General features: G+C 43.1%; 1 protein-coding gene across 1 annotated transcript; it reads left to right on the top strand.

Annotated features, from left to right (window-relative positions):
• The first annotated feature begins 1,528 nt into the window (after positions 1-1,528).
• On the top strand, positions 1,529-17,450 carry espnla (espin like a). Its single transcript, XM_011473702.4, has 9 exons — positions 1,529-1,875; positions 1,955-2,137; positions 2,232-2,363; positions 11,247-11,381; positions 11,465-11,588; positions 11,668-11,840; positions 11,922-12,086; positions 13,598-14,532; positions 16,660-17,450. The coding sequence occupies exons 1-9, from the start codon at positions 1,663-1,665 to the stop codon at positions 17,189-17,191; spliced, it is 2,592 nt and encodes an 863-aa protein (XP_011472004.1). The 5' UTR covers positions 1,529-1,662; the 3' UTR covers positions 17,192-17,450.
• Positions 17,451-17,608: the final 158 nt, after the last annotated feature.

Below are 17,608 nucleotides of genomic sequence, written 5' to 3'. Positions count from 1 at the left end.
CCGTGTGGACGTGATCCGGTGGTTGCTCTCAGTGGGAGGAGAAGGAGCCCGTGTGGAGACCCACTGTGGAGCCGTGCCTGCTCATTATGCTGCTGCCAATGGGGATCTAACCTCCTTAAAACTGCTCCTCCAGGGGGCACCGGGGTGAGTTCACTGTCCTGGTTTGGTAGGATTGTACTGTTGCCCATTAGCAACTGGATGGAGAAATAAAACTACTCAAATGTCTATTACCTGGGATTGATCTGAGTTGTATATAAATGCCTAAGATTTATACTTTCTGTAATTTACTGGTGTTCATATATAACTCTTTATCTTGTCAAATTATTATACAGCATTTGGTTATGTGGTTTGAAACTTTGAAACGACTCCATTGAGTTAGAGAGTTGAGTTTTTGCTCGTATATTTTTAACGCCCCTCTTACCCCCTCCCCTCTGACAATTTATTCCCCTAAACAACAATATAATGTGGGAGGGGTTCTCATTCAATCATTATTTACATCACAGTTTTTATACTTGGTAACACAAAGTGCTGTTCACCAAGATAAATAATATAATCCAAGCAAATTAGTTGAAAGATTAGAGCCCCCCCTCAATAGCTACATACAACCCCCCTCCCCCCTTTTTACTGATGGCTTTGGGAAATAGGCTGAGCACAGAAAAAGTGTTTGGTGCAAACGTCAATAGCTGAGGACGCCCCCCCATGCAGACCCCCATGTAGAGCTGCAGCAGCGGAACAAACCAAGAGGTACAGGATTCAGCTGAGGAAGCTTTGGAAATAAAATAATGATCCAAAGTAAAAAATAGTAATAAAAGCAATGAAACACTTCAGCATTAAAATGAGATATTAATGATCCAGAGTAAAGTTAGCATTAAATAAAACAAATATAACAATATTACAATTAGCTAAAAGCCAAATTAAAAAGATGGGCTTTTAAAAACATGTATTCCTGCTTGCATTTTTACATTTTGGCTTTGTTAAAATCTGGTTACCAAGCGTAAAATGAAACGTGAAATATCACATGAACAAAGGGGATGAAAAAGTTGAAGAAGGTAAAAGTATTTATCAAATAGTAATAACCATCAGAGAAATGTGAACCTTTCTTTCCCATGTGGTCTGATATTTTTCTCAAATATTTATTGAAATCCTTACAGATTTTAGGAGCAAACATGTTTCTTTGACTTTGTGAGCCTCTTTTAGCGAGACTGCCTTCTTGGAGGGAAAAGCCTCTTTGTGGTTCCCTGCAGTTCTTCACACAGACCAACAGACGGCGTTTCACCTGAAGGACTGGCTGCTTTGATAAGTCTCATTAGTGGGACTTTTCCCCAGACTTTGATTGGAAATGCCGCAGAGACATCAGGAGCAGGGCTGTGCAGACTGTTATGAGTTGCTCCTTGTCTCAGCAGCAGACAGACCTGCTGTCACGTAAAACAGGAGCTCCCTTGGTTCTGCAGTTACATGATCATTTGGTCACAGGTTCAAATCCCAGCCCAGCCAACAGAGTCCACATTCTCCTGAACTGTAACAGTAATGTACGGTGAACCACTCTTGACCAGTGGGTCTGCATAATGGAAAGTGGAGGTACATCTTTTTTTTCAGAGTATGATGAGGAACTTTCAATTGGTTTTAGTTTTTTGGGCAGTTCAAAGGCTGACAGTCTAAAACATGATGCTGCTGCTCTCTGGACACAGGACACTGGACCATCAGACCAGGACTGGTGCCACCCCTCTGTACCTGGCCTGTCAGGAAGGGCACCTTCATGTAGTGGAGTGTCTCATCAAAGAATTTGGTGCTGATGTCCACCTGAGAGCCCGCGATGGGATGACCTGTTTGCACGCCGCTGCTCACATGGGTCACCAGGCTGTGGTGGAGTGGCTGGTCAGTGCAGAGGCACAGATTTATGCACGCTCTGCATAAATGGCTTCCCTCATGCTGGCTTCCTGTACTCTCCTGACAGGCGACCTGCACTGATGTCGGCTTGTCTTGCCAGGACGGAGAAGGAGCAACTGCGTTGCACTTTGCTGCCAGCAGGGGGCACTGCTGCATTTTGGACAAGCTGCTGTGCATGGGTTCAAAGGTCATGGAGGACTACTGGGGGGGCACCCCTCTTCATGATGCTGCAGAGAATGGAGAGCTGGAGGTTGACTTTTTATCTTCAAAAACCTTTCATGAAATGTTGTTCTGGGACACATTCTGTCTTCCTCTCATCCTCGTCTTCCTCTCTGACCTCTCAGTGCTGTAAAGTCCTGCTCGTCAACGGAGCTAACCCTGCAGATAAAGACATCGACGGGTTCACAGCAGCAGACCTGGCAGAGTACAACGGACACTCCAAATGTGCCAGATATCTGCGTGGCATTGAGAGAACCGTAAGCCCTCTTGTGCACGTTTCCTCTGCGTGTCCTGTCCTTCCTGACTCCTCACCGGCTGTTTGCCTCCATGGAAAACTCAAAACACAGACGAGGAGCGTCAACAGCAAACATCTGGAGGGTCTGGGAAACTCGGTGACTCATTTTCTGGATTTGTTGCGTATGTTCTGGTCAGTTCAAGCCTGCAGCTTTGTTGAGCTGCTTACTTCCACTCAGCCTGATTGCACCGCTCTCAAAGTGAAACAGAGGATGAAGGCTCCTGTGGTTAATAAGGCGTCACTCCTGGTGATGGCGTGAGTTGTGGAGGAGATGCTTCCCTCTCAGTTTTCCACAGAGGACTCTCTGAGATTAGCTTCTTTGTGTAGGAATCCCGGAGCTCCTTAAAGCGATGAATATTTTAGCTGTAACACCTTAACAAGAGAGGAGATCTGTGGTTTGTTTTTTTCCCAAATAGATGCATATTTGCATTACAATCAGCAGCAGAGTTTCAGCTTTTGGGGTTGATGGTAGTTTCTCCGCTTGGCTGAAGCATTCAGCGTCACTCCTGCTCTGCTCTCCACCTGGGATGTGGACCAATCACAGCTGTGGGCCCACACTGGCATGAATAAGTCAGCAGGGAAGGGCAGCGCTCATCTACGAAGAGCTGCTGATGGTGAAGCAGTGAGGCGTGGCTCCGCACCTTCAGAAATGATCCGCCCAACAATGGAGCTAATTAGTGCAGGGGCCGCTGCGGCGTCAGACCTGGCCAAGGCCGCCACCAGCTAAAGGCCTATCAGTTACCCCCCCCTGCAGCTCGGGTGGAGGGACGAGGCGCTGAGCCTGTTATGGGATCCTCAGGCTTGAGTTTCAGCATTTTCACTGTTGTGATGCCTGGAACCAGCAACCCTACCCCTCTGAGGACTGGGAGAGCAGGATGTCATGGCTTCAAACATGTTTGATTGTGCGTGTGTCATGTTCTTTCTTCCAGTAAGTGGAAGTGCAACGGCTGTCGCCTCTGAAATATGTGCAGCGTTGGTGGTTAATGCACAAGCGTGTCGTGTTACTCATCAAAGTCCTCACCTGTACAGTCAAAGCAGAATTGAATCCTTCTAATTTCTGCGTAACAGACGTGTCTTAATTACATTTCTGCGGGTGGTTCGTGTTTGTGTGGTGCGGTGCAGGTCACAGGTTGTCGTGTCGGTCAGATCATCTCATTTCCAAGCGGTTGGGCTGAGCGGACTCGGATGGCCTCTGCCCGAGGGGTCACTCACCGAGAGGTCATACGGGACCAGGCTGTCAACCCTCATCTCACAGCGCAGCAGAGGCTGCAGCCAGACAAACATCAGCTTCCTCACACACACTCGGAACACGTTCAGAGGGCAGACGGCAGGGCCGCAGGTCAGGGGGGGGGGCCAAACCTGCTGCAAAGAGGGGCAGATTTGGTAAGATGAAAGCGTGAAGTTCAATCAATAGACCTGCATTCTTTAAACCCTTGTAATAAAGTTCAATAATAAATATTAATGACTTAATAACAAAATACATAAATAACAAATAGAAACGAACCATTTAATATAAATTCTATTGCATTTTTTTTGCAATGGGATACCTCAAACCCTAACTCTCACCCATTTACAACGGCCAGAATGTAATTTAGCGAGTCACAATCAGGAACTGGTACACACAGATCTTAGAAAGTGCTGGGGGCTGCATATGATTCTATTTTGTGGCAGGAGCCTGCGGGCCGATGGAGATTTGAACGTGGGCCGCATTTAGCCCCATGGCTGGACTTTGGACGTGCCTGCTGCGGGTAGAAAAGTCCGAATGTCTGATTTAAGGAAACGATGTACAGATGTTTGAATGCTGGAAAACACAAAACCATAACAAGCCGGAGTTTTACACTCTATAGGGGTTGAATAAATGTTAAAGAAACAACAGACCTGATTATTTGTCTAGATTCTTGCAAAACTGAAGCAGAAATCATTTTTTCAATGAGGAACACGGTTATAACGGTTTACAAGTGGGGCAGAATCCCAGAAAATGTGTTGGAGCTCAGTGTTGTTTTTTTGGACATTGTCATGACTGTAAGATTGTCGATTGCTGCAGATTGTTAGAGCAGCGTTTGAAAAGGAGGAACCCTGTCTGAGCTTTGTGTGCCAGAACAGAAGAAACAAATCTTCTGGGTTCTAATGGTTTCAATAACAAACAAGAGTCTTCAGGGTAGTGTGTTAATGTTGAATAAGACCTTGTTAGACAATAAAGGAGGTCCTGCTTTGTTTTGTTTTCTCATCTTTATTCTGATTCGCTTGTCCAATTAAATTACAGTATGTATTCTGGTCAAAAGTATTTGCCATCAGAGGAAAACACGGCTGGAGACAGAACAGTCTGGGGGCACAATCACGTCTTTACATTGGATCTGGTGGGTGTAAAGAGGGAAATGAGGATCTAAAAACTACACTTGTATTTACACAACAAAAGTTCTTCAATGGTCAGAATGTACTGAAAGAAAGCTGGTTTTAAAGCCTGAAAGGTGGCTGTTCTCAGGTCCTGCAGGTCTTATTTACTTTCTTTATCCACTTTTAGGTAATAACTTTAAAGATTGATGTGTTTTCACGTGTTACTTCGGTTTCCTGTCGAACTCTTTATTTGCCGGATGATTCATCGGTCAGCAGCAGAGGCTAACATCTATTCAGGAAGCTGAGATCATCAGTCAGAGGTGTCTCTTCCGAGATCCCGTTGGAACAAAGCATTCGTGGATAAAGTGTCTATTTTCCAGTCTTCCATTGATACTTCCTTTATGCTGCGACACGACCATTAGTTTGTCCGTGCATTAGTGACATTACCGGCCATCCTATCCTTTCAATGAATTATTAAAAGCTTCTCCATTCTGAGTTTATACTTTATCACCCAGCAGCCTCACAGCCAGTGGTAGAGATGCTCTAGGTGGAGTTCAACCCCAGGTAGATCAGGTAGGGGCTCATTCTCGGTCTTGGAGGACCTGGATACACCGTGGGAGTGTCGGTCAAGTCGTGTTGCGGTGGGAGTTGAAGGTGAGACGTTCCAGGCCGATCCCTATCTGTGCTATCGGATGCCGCCAACTGCTGTTGGTTGTTCGAGCTTGTTTTGTGTGAGCGTGTCCTGCCTTTTCTCTAAATCGGTTTCAAACTAAGGATTCTTGCAAGACATTAAAAAGTTCTGCTGAAGTAACAGTAGCTGGCAAAGGTTTTTGCAAAGTTGGAACTACTTTCTATCCAGTGATTGCCTCTTACGGTCAGGGGTGACTAAGACACATGGCTGTGTCTCGTTGTTGACTCTTGTAGAGTTTTCCTTTTCCGAGTGTCACGTCTGAAACGGTGTAGGCAAAACTGTGGTTGTCAGACGTTGGGCTTGCAGGAAAGCTGAGCGTCACGTGAGTGAACTTGGATTTACTCCACAGCCTTCGCCCCCTGTGGGGAGCCTTTCTTGTGGAGGCAGGTTATTTTTGTGATCGACTCCAGAGAGAAGGATCAGCAGGCATGTTTGAAAGTGCACACTCTGTTCTGTAATGCCCTCTCAGGACTCAAGCCGGGTGGGACCAGAGGTTGGTGCCGCTGTCTGCGGGCCAAAGGGACAGCAGTGAAGGATTGTTCTTAAACTCTTGACTGTTAATCTGCAGCGATTGAGCTCTTCAGCGCGGGACGAGTGGCTCCAAGCCAAAGCCAGGGTTAGAGTATCAGTCACTGCGAGCCCACTGGTGCTGATGAAAACCAAATGCTCTCCTGCCAGTGAGTCTGATGCAGCACACTGCAGCTTTCAGGACATTGAACTGTTGTGAGAAGGGTCACATCGGAGCCAGATCCTTTTCCCAGCTCTCTTCTTGTTTATCTGTTTGTGGATTGCACAACTTCTGGGAAGTTTCTTGCTCCGCCTGAGCAGTGTTACGGCATAGTTCATGTTGCTCCACATCAAAGTGCTGTGTGAGAGAAAATAGCATGGACCACCTCATGGACATAAAGCACAACTGCATACAGCAGCATATTAAGTCCGGCTTTGATGTTTTTAGTTACTAATCATGTCCCTAGAGAGCTGAATTTGATATGGAGTGCATTAGGACGACGCTCATTCATTAAACGGAGCCTAAACGTTTCCATATATCCTGCATCCTCTGGAGCTGCTGCCACCATTCGAGCGTGCTCGCTGCCTCCTGCACTTCTGCTGCTTCGTTGAGCCGTGGAGGACGTCTTCAGGCCTTTGAATGCTCTATATGAGCTAAAGAATTGACTTGTGGCATTTGGAGGTCTAAAGTCTGGGGGGAAAAAGCAAATCTGAGCTTATTTTTTACAATTCCAACCCTGCTTTCACTATTCTTCCATTTCCATCCATCCATACTTCTTTAAACACGTTTACACATATTATCGTATACTGTTATCATTTTGTAATTGATTAGTTTGATCTTTTTTTTAGAGTTGCAGTCAGCCTTTTGCTTTCGTTTTACTTTGCATTTGGATTTTTCTTCATTTTTTAAGCTTCTGAATCTCAAAGGTTCAGTTAGTAAATCAGAAGCAGGGTTTACTTGTTTGTATGATCTTCTGTAAGTCTTTAAAAATGGTACTTCACCTGATTAAACCTTACCTGAGTGGAGTTGAGCTGTAGCTCTCACCTGTAGCATCCCTTATATTTGATGCTTCATTTTGACCATTTATTCCACATGGTTTGTTACCAGAAACAGTCAAATAAAAGGGGTTTTCATTTTAATAATATTTTTATTTTATAACCTGTGTAAAAAAATAATTTCCTTTTGCTTTGTTCCTGTGAGTTAACTCATCCAAATAGTAAATCAGACATGACCTTCATACTGATAATCAGTGCTGGAGTCATTCTTTTTACTTTGGTTTTAGTGGCTAATTTGATGAGACGTCTTATCTCTACTTGAGTGATACTAAACGGGAGTGGAGCCAAGCTTTTCTCTATACCTCTGGTACAGATGGAGGAATGAACTCGTCGTTCCTGACTCCTTTAGAAGCAGGAGGACGATCGAGATGACCCTCGACTCTGCAGCCGATGGGATTCTGTTGAAGCTGCTCATCAGATATTTCCAATATGTCTGCTTTCGTGATACACGGGGTTTCTTTGTTCTGACAATCCAGCAAATACTTCCCAGAAAAACCATCATCCCACCTATTTTCAGATCCTATTTTGGTCAAGTCCTTTTGTTGTTAAAAAAAAGAAAAAAGAAAATGGATGGCCTTAAATGAGGAAGTATGTCAGCTGAAGATGGCGATCCAAGAAAAGGACCAGACAAGGAGGTCTTCACAACAGAGTGGATAACCTGGAACTATTCACTAGAATGAATGACTTGGTCATAACTGGTTTGGAGCCTAGGCCAGGACTGGAACGGGTGAAAAAGACGAAGAAGATCCCCTTTAATAGTAAAGATGTTTAGTTGGACAGCAGAAATGAGGCAGCCTGTCACACGACTCCCCAGAGACCAAACTACTTTCTAACAAAAGGTGTGAGATTCTCTAATTCTAAACACTAAGCTGAACAAACAAAGAAATCAAGAGGCTCAGGGGCTGATGTAAATAAACACCTCATGAGAAAGATCACACAAACCCCAGACGGTGGACAAAGAACCGTAAAGTGAGGATTAAACCAAATGGACTTCAGAACGGGCCAAACAGTACTTTAAGGGAAAACAACAGACTTGGATCAATATAAATGCAACGTGATGCAATGGCTTGTTTTAATGGTTTATAAGACTGAGCGGTTAATCGATTAAATTGATTCATTTGTTTTGTTGTTTTAGATGATTTATTTTTGGGAAAATCGCGATTTTATCTTCCCAGCTCTCTGCTCTCTGGGGCTTTCGTTTCTTGGAGTAAAGTCAGTCCGCCAGTTTCTCGCAAAGCGCAGATGTGAAAACAGCAGCAAGCAAAGGAGGAGCTACTTCTGAGAGACTGAGGAAAAAAACACTAGCGCATAATCACTAATCACCTCCATGTAGGTTTATTTTAAACTGATGAAGCAGCAAAACATGTGAGAATTTTTACCAGAATCCAGAAATAACTGGAGGATAAACGTTGGACTTCCAGCAGCAACAGAACGTTTAATGAAATGATTTGGAGACTTAGAGACAGTGATGTCGTTGCACACTGATGCTACGATGCTAAATGCTACGATGCTTAATGCCAGCTAAATACCAGCTCAGTGGCCTTGTGGTAGAGTGTCTGCTCTGTGACTGGAAGGTTATGACTTTAAATCCAGGCCGAATCCTACCAAAGACTCTAAAAATGGGTCCCAATGCTTCCCTGCTTGACACTCGGCATAAAAGGGTTGGATTGGGGGGTAAATCCCAATGAGTTCTATCGCTAGAGGAGACATCACGTGGTTCCTCATGGGACGAGAGCACCGCCATCTTGGTGAGGTCAAGTCACTGCTGCAGTGCATGCATGTGATCACAGTTTTTGCAAAATGCCAGTTCATTGTGCGGGTTTCAACTGCCAAAATCTGAGATTTTATACAAGCTGTAAAAATATCTGCTGCATTGATCTGCAGACATTTTTACAGCTTTGTGTTGGAGCCAATTTCCAGAGGAAATTTTCAAATAAAAAAATGTTTGTTAAATATATTCCATCATTTGTAACTTTTGTTGAAGAACATAAAAGCAGGGAGAAAAAAATAATTAAAATCAAACATCGAATTTGGAATGAAAACTATGTGATATTTTATTTTAGGCCATATCACCCAGCTCTAATAAATTGGTTTATTTTTATTGTTTTTGATGCTCATTTGGCTTTAATAAATAAATAGAACAAGCAAAATTAAAACGTTCAGCCTCCCAAAGGAATATGAGCAAGAAGACGTGGATCCTGACAGATTTCTGTGTGAGAACCTAAACTATTCAGCAGACGACATCGAGGAACTGACTGAAGATTTAGTCAATACATAGAAGTCCCAACAGGAACCTCAGTAAAATAATGATGACATTACATATGATGTCATAGCAGTTCATGAATCTGACGGTTGATGGAGTGTGTAACTATTAAGATAGAAAAGGAAGATAATAAAAAAAAGTCCTCTAGGATCACATTTGATCCCATTTAACAGGAGAAATGTCTGATTTTATCCTAAACTTGATAATCTTTTGACTTTTACATAGATTTGTTTGGAGTCACATAAATCTGTGGAGTTTATGAATAACATCTTCACTTGCAGTTTGCTTCCTCCTTTTGTTACTAAATGAAATGAGATACCAAGGGAAAGTGCCTCTGTTATTGGTAATATTTTTGGTAATATAACAGATTTAGAAAATGAAAAGTGCTTTATTACACATTAGACATCATCACAACCGTCTTTGTCATTCTAAATTTGAGCAAATTAAAGTCAGATAAAACAGATACCCATAAAACCAGAACAGTTGAAGCTTTAAAAGCTCAACTAATACATCAGGACTGGAACAAGGTTTATGCTGAAGGCACAAATAATTCTTACAAGGCTTTTTCCTTTTGTATCCTGTGATTAATGTCCTTCAGTGAGGAAAATAACAGTTAATAAAAAACATGGATCATAGAAGGGCTGGAAAAATACAAATCTGATGAAGCAAGTCACCCATCTGGGTCTCTGTAAACATTTACATTCTGTCAAAAATGACATTATTTAGATGTATTCTTGTATATTGCCAACATACAAAAAACATTCACTCATGCAGTGAGCAACAATAGCATTAACCCTTGTGCTATCCTAGGCACTTTAACATTGGGAGTTGGGTCATCTAGACCCACTAGACAGTGCTCTGAACCTTTTTTTTCAATGATTTGTGATCTTCACTGGTGTCCATGGATTACATGAAATCTTTCCACTTTTATCCACCTTTGTCATGGTAGGGAGAACACGTCAATGGAAGGGTGGGGTCATCTAAGACAGCACAAGGGTTAATATAGCAATAATAATCCTCCACATGGTTCAGGTGAGACTGACACAGAAACAAGCGACTCAGATACATTCAGGCTCTGCAGGATCCTGTGATGCTGATTCCTCACATGTGCAGGTTTGGCAATAGTTTGTGTTTTTCTCTTCATTCTCTTCATTTTTCTCTTTTTTGTCTTCATCGCTAATCAAAATCACAAAAAAAGCCCTGGTTTCAGCCGGCACCCTTTTAACAGTAACGGATTGGCACCGGTACCGAATAAAACCCAAACAGTACCCATCCCTGAACATGGATCACTTTTAACCCTTGTGCTATCCTATGACCCCTCCCTTACATTGACGTGTTCTCCCTACCATGTCAAAGGTGGAAAAAGGAGAAGAGGATTTCATGTAATCCATGGACACCAGTGAAGATCACAAATCATTGAAGAAAAACAGGTTCAGCGCACTGTCTAGTGGGTCTAGATGACCCAACTCCCAATGTTAAAGTGCCTATAGCACAAGTGTTATGACAATACAAATCTGTTACCAAAGGCTGACCTGACACAAAATGTTCACTACAGAGTCTGCTGCCATCTGTAGGCCAACACACCTGTCAGTCTGATCAGAGAAGCAGTTTTATTTACCTGCATTCACTTCCATGACTGTTGTTAGTGGAACCGGTTGTCACATCGTGTCAGACTTAGCATCATGAAGAACTCTTACACTGATTTTGAGCTGTTCATGTTTGCAATACTGTTTTGAAATGTGACATTGAATAAGTGAATTAAAAAATAGATATCGGGAAAACTTTAGTTTCTGCTAAAGGAAGAGTTAAGATGCAGAAACGGCCCGGTATATGTTTAAAAAAAATCCTTCTATAAAAAAAACCCTGTTCAAAATGTGAATTTTCCATCCAAATATAAGTGGAAAATGACAGCAGATGTTGCATTTACTCACTGAGGTGATGTACAGGTAAACGGCAGAATGAAGGTCAATCTTCATCGTTATCTCCCACTGCAGACCTCCTCAGAGAGACGCATCGAGAGAGACGCTCCAGAGGAGGTGGAGGCCAAGCCTTCTGTGCCACATAGTGAGGAAGACTACTACTGCAGCCTGAGTAAGGCCAGCAGGGACACACTCATGGACAGTTTAAAGGTCGGAAGATAGTTGGTGTTGTTTTTTTTGTTTTTGTTTCTTAGTATAATAACTGAGTTGAAAAATCCTTTTGTCCAAATCAGAAACCTGAGTGTGAGGAGTCTCCACAGGAAAGGTACCCCCAGCTTTCTCCATCTTCATCCTCACCTGCTCAGCTCGGGAGGCGTGCAGTCCGAAGAATCAAGGAAGTTCAAGCAGTAACATCTGGTGGGGCACAGTACGATGTTAATTACAAAAGGCCAGATTTGTAAATCTGGATGTTTTCCACCTTTGAATGCTGTTGCAGTTATTAAAGGTTTCCATCAGTACAAGACAGCCAGGGGCAAACAGGGCGTTTCTGCTGACGAAGCCCAGTTTCCAAACACAGACGTCCTGGCTGAAAAGAAACTGCTCGGTGACATGAAGTCCATCAAGTCTCTGAAAGACTCCGGGATGTCAGGAGTCTTCACGGGACAAGCTGTGCGTCTGCAACTCCAGCTGCACTTTGTTTGTGCTGCAGTTGCTTAGATAACAAAGCAGATAACTTGGACCTGTCTGCAGAACAAGATGGTGGTTCTACCAACGGAGGAGGCCAACCTGTCAGACATTGACTATCTGGTGCCCACGCACGACGAGAGGGGCCTTCCCATCGCTGAGTGGAAGAGGCAGGTCATGGTGAGGCAGCTGCAGGCCAGGCTACTGGATGAGGAAGACCAAAGGAGGAAGGTACCGTTTTAGCACATGGTACAGTTGAAGATCGGCTTTGAATCATGCTCATCTGTTGAGACAAATCTATGAGGACATCTTTGAAAATGTGCTTTTCTTCTGATCAGATAGGATATAAATGAGGCCAAATTCAAGAATCAGCTACTTCTGATATTTCATGTGTTTGGATTGGAAACAAGTCAGTCAGTTGACTGTAGGGAACACACTAAATTACCATATTTTTCCATCAATGTATTTATTGATATTCCATCAGTTTTAAATAAACCAAAGGTCCAACCATCGTCATTTTGGAACCCAAATTTCTCCCCACAAAATTTTCAAATATTTATCCAGCTTCAGAGTAAAGCAGCCACAGTGACATTCAAACAGTGTTGTGCTGAATGTGTGCTGCATGTGATCCAACCACACTACCAAACAAGGATGTGTCATGGAGCGAGAAGGAAAGCAAAGGGTGTAAGAAGGTAAAAATGAGTAGGACTCATTTCAGTTTACTGACGTATCAGAATTTACAATCCAGAAAACTTCAAATATAAACAAACAGCAACCTTTTCCATAAAATGAGGTCAGATATTCCAACAGCAACAAACAAAGCAGAAGCTAACTTCTGAGGAAGGGATTAAGTTTCCCTATAATGTTGCTACACTATCTGACATGTAGAAACAGAACAGAATTTTGAAAGAAATCCAACAAAAGAAATCCAAATTAGGTACATTTTTACTGAATAAAGTACTTACTTTAAAATAAAATAAAAAATACAGGAACTCCACACCATTTGTACAAGTAGCAGAAAATATCTAGGGACCAAAAGATAACAGATTCATCAGACGAGGGGGAGTACTTTGCCCATCTCATTCAAGACATTTCCAATCTAAAATAGAAAAGGATGATGGAATGAAACTCAAACACAGTGATCCGTAGACAGCATCAAACTCCACCTTTATCCACCCCGACAAAAGGGACACATTCTCTTTTTGAAGCTGTAGTCCTCAAATCCAGGAACCCCGCCTTATTTACTGCTGATTACCTGGATCAGGTGTGTTTAGTCAATAAGGAGCTTCAATGACAGGTTGGATGGAAAACATGAAGGACCCTTGAGGCCTGGATTTGGGGAGTCCTGCTGTACTGGATCATCTTCAGTGACCTGACACACTAAAGGTTTTTGTGAAGTTATTTAAAAATGCGATTCTGTCAGTATGCATTTTTATTAGTAGTAGATGTGTTGGATCATTGGATCATGCCTTGTGGTTGTGTAGGGTTCTGTGCTTCCAGTGTGAATTGAATCTTAGCAGATTAAATAAGAAGAGCGCCAATTTTCTGACGTCTTAAGGCGTTTCCAAGTGTGCAAAAGGTTTGGACGTGTTTGGAATAATTCAGATGTTTTAGAGGTTTTGAATGGAGTTAAATTTCTCTTTTACTGTGTAAGTACACATGTTGAAGCAGTGCTGCATGTTTGTCCATGAAAAGGATGGCGAGTCTTTTTCTCTGCCTGCTGATTGGTCCCTCTTTTACAGGAAAATGGGAACAGATATGTCAAAGTCAGCTGGAGGTACTCCCAAGCCCACAATGCCATCCTGGGTCCGTTTGGTGAGCTGCTGACAGAGGATGACCTCATCTACCTGGAAGAGCAGATTGCCAACGTCTCCATGCAGAGGAACTGTGAAGGCTATGAGCTGGAGCTGGCTCGGCTGGCAGAGGAGCTCAGGCACATCCTGCCGGCCCCTATCGTCAATATCACCGTCAACACGCAGTTCAGGAACTTCAAGAGTCAGGTTCCCCTGCCTGTGTGGTGTGGCCGGATCTCTGGTATCGTGAAGAGCATGTCGCTGCTCATGACCAACCTGACAGACCAGCCCTACTGCAAGATGCCCAACACCGAGCTCATAACGGTGTTCTCTCAGGCGCCAGACAGACAGTTTTCCACCAGAGTGCGCAGGGAGAGCATTGAGGAGGAAATCCAGCAATTTGGAGTGTCTGTGAGGACTCTAAAGTCAAACTTTGAATTGCAGAACTCATCCGTGTTAGAATATGCAGAGGAACGTGAGGGAGCAGAGTCAGACGATCTCTCCAAAGGGTTCAAGACGGTCTCAGAACCGAACCAGCACAGTGACTCAGGCATCAGCTGTGATGACAGCGTTGTAGATGTTCAGGAAACCACCAGCCTCAGGAAGGAGCGGATTGTTGTTCTGTTTTTAGGCCACTGGAAGAAATCTGCCTACGCGGTGACACTGAAGAGCAGGGATGCAGAGGAGACGAAGATGAGCACAGGAAACCCGGAGATGGCCGACGACTCTTCCTCTGGTCGTGTGGACGGCACAGACAGCCGCGCCCAGTCCAAGATGATGAACAGTACCCTGGGACACTTCTTTAAGCAGAGGAGTGCTGTCAACAAGATGATGGGAAACTGGAGGAAAATGATCTCTAGTGTGCCATCCAGGCAGATCCGCAGGTGAGTCCATGCAGATACTGAGCTGTAAACAACTTCTGCAAAGCTCAAGCCATTAAATTAACTTCTGCTGTTTTTTGAAAAATGGTGTCAAATGGAATCACCCTTGTAATCTCCTAAGAATGGTCATGGGTCGGTGGAACATGGCGGTTTTCTAATTTTGGAATTTCGCGCTCAAAGGTGATCACTTCACCGGGTTTGATACTGTAACTGAACCGCCCCCGGCCGAGGATCAGTGGTGAGTCGGCCTTCAGTCTCACAGACTTACCTTTTAGTATATATCGGGCAGGGGTGGGCAGCTACGGGTCTGAAGGGCCGTTGAGTCTGCATGATCTCCAGATATCTGTGCCCTACTCATTGCTGATGACCTGGATCAGGTGTATCCAGTCAGTTAGAAGGAGGCAAAGCAGGGTATGTTGGAAAGCAAGCAGGGATGCAGCCCTCGTTGCCTGCTCCTGTTTAAAGGGACCAGATAAAAACCAAGAAATGGAAAGCTGTGCTCTGAACCGACGGTCACACCAGCCTCGACAAAACACATCCAAATGGCCACTTCCGATGTAAACTATGTAAACGAGTGTTAATGTGCCTTTGGGGCTTCTGCGTTGTAAACTCTCACGTTAACGTTTCACTAAGTACGTTTCTCTGACCGTTTTCAGGCTACATACAAAATGCACAGTCATAGAACAAACATTGACCCAGGTTAACCCAGGTTGAACTTTGACCAATCAGGGACTCCGATTTTAATGGTGTCCCTTTTTATTCACGGAAGTGCCAATCGTTTGAAAATTTAGCATGTAGGAGAAATTAAGAATTGCGTTTTGTCCCCGACTGGACTTCTATGACACCAAGTCTTTCATATGTTGGAATAAAGCTGTGGAAGAAAAAACCTGGAGCGAGATTTGCACCATTTTGACATTTCGCAACAAGCCTCTTCCAACTGTAGGTAGCAGACATGTGCTACTAGGGTGTTTTTCTGTTTAGTCATTGATTCATTTACTTTTGTTGTAGTTGTTGTTTTTCAATTTTTAATTGTTTTTTGTTCCTGAACAGTTGTTTGTTTTTGTTCTTGGTGTGAACTTCATTAGTTATTTCTGTATTTTGAAAAATTTGTAATGTTTTTTTACAGTTTACATGTTTTGCAGACCGCATGTTTTTTACACTTTTGCAGCTGTATTTATTTAATATTTATTTCTTTATTTAATAAGAATCTCATTTTTGATAATAATTTTTCATAATAATTTTAGTAATATTTTTAATTATCTAATATAAATGTAATTTGTGATGTCCTTTATTGATGTTATATTATATAGATTATTTCTGAATGTCGTGTTGCTGCCACAGATAAATGAAATTTCCCCATTGTGGGATTAATAAAGTCATCTATCTATCTATCTATCTAGTAAACAGAAGAAGAAGCCCCTCCCTGCTTCCCCAGTGTGAATACCATGGGTGTGTTTAAGAACATGCGTGTAGTGTGTTCTTGAACACGTGTCACATGGGAATTTAGCTTGAGATTTATTTCCAAAACCTGACGATAATCCAGCTTTTGCCTGAGAGAAACACAGGATTTTCTTTTTTTAGGCTTTTTGAACGTTGGAAGTTTTGACAGCTTCGCCATTTCTTCAAGCCGCAAGAGGAAGCACGGGCGTAAGGAGTTTCAGGAGGCAAACCTGAACGTAGAAGCAAAGTTTAATATAAATAAATGTAACTAATGTGGAAGAAGCTGTAGAAACAAAGCAACAGACATGTAGAAAGTCCTGGGAACTAAGCTCCTTAAATAGTAAAATAATAACTCAAGTGCAGGCAGCTGTGTCGTCTCCATGGAAACCTACACCTCACAAGCCCCAAAAGAGGATGCAGCCTTTTCCTGGTGGGAAAACAGAGGAGTCCACCAGAGAATTGTGGGAGTACCTGTGGAGGTTGGGTAGCACTACTTTTGGAGCACAAAGCTCTCTCATAATGCAGCATCTTCAGATTTTTCTTGTAATGTCGTCCCCCTGACAGAGGGCTCCACCCAGAAGATGCACAGCCAACTGACACAAAAACAACATGGAGAACCAAAACGAAAGAGACCAAAAGGAATCCAAACATTTGTAATGTGTCTAATGTTGTAGTGTTTGTTGTCCACAGGCTCCACCGGCAGAAAGTGGTCTTCTCCCCGGAGCAGTTCTTACCTCGTCTGGAAGGCGTGCCTGTGGACTACGACAGCCTGACTCTGGATCTTTTCATGCTTGGCTACTTCCACATCCTGGAGTTGGACCTGCCGGTAGATGAGCGCAAAATGAGGCACCTGCTGTGTTTTGAAGTTTTCGATCGGGTGGGCAAGTTTCCCTGGGAGACAGTGAGGGACTTCCATAAGGCTGTCATTCAGGACATCGAGGCAGCGAACCGCGAGTGGAAGGATGGCTTTGAGGACATTAAAGCAAAGTTCTTTGAAAACTCTGCGGGTCAATCTAAATGCAGCGAAGAACCGGCCAAGCAAAGCCTCCCGGAGGTCCGACGGGTTCCTAAAGTCATCGTTCAGACACCTACGCCTGACGAGAACGCGCTCCATGGTGGAACTGACCTTTCCAGTTTCAGCAACGATGAAATTTGTCAATATATTGATCGGAGCTTTGCTTTTTGGAAAGAGAAAGAGGCAGAAATTTTCGATTTTGAATAGTCACCTTTTTTGTGTACATGAAAGTTGTGGGGATTTTGGACTTGATATCAATCTTCGGTACTTTTTAGAGCTTAATTTGAGTTGTGCCCACTTCAACAGCTGTGCTGTGTGTTGGCATCAAAGGTTGACCACATGCGTCACCTGGTTTACTTTGCTTTTCTCATATTTTCTGATTTTTTTTTATTTTAATAAATACAATTTTGTATAATTGAATTCGATCTGTTTATACATTAAAAGAACATTTCAGAAGTTTCAGAAATTGTTTCCTAATTATTATTTGCAAAACATCCTTTTATTCTTTTAACACCAGTGGTTTCCAACAAATCCTCGGATCTAGGTGGCACATTTTAAGATGGCAGATATGAAGAAGTTGGTTGATGATTGGTTTTGATCCCAGCAATGGAATTTCAGTCTTCA

This window comes from Oryzias latipes, chromosome 4, assembly GCF_053564925.1.
Source record: "Oryzias latipes strain Hd-rR chromosome 4, Olatipes_Hd-rR_3.1".
In the NCBI taxonomy this organism is placed as follows: domain Eukaryota; kingdom Metazoa; phylum Chordata; class Actinopteri; order Beloniformes; family Adrianichthyidae; genus Oryzias; species Oryzias latipes.
This window is presented reverse-complemented; position numbering and strand designations above follow the sequence as displayed.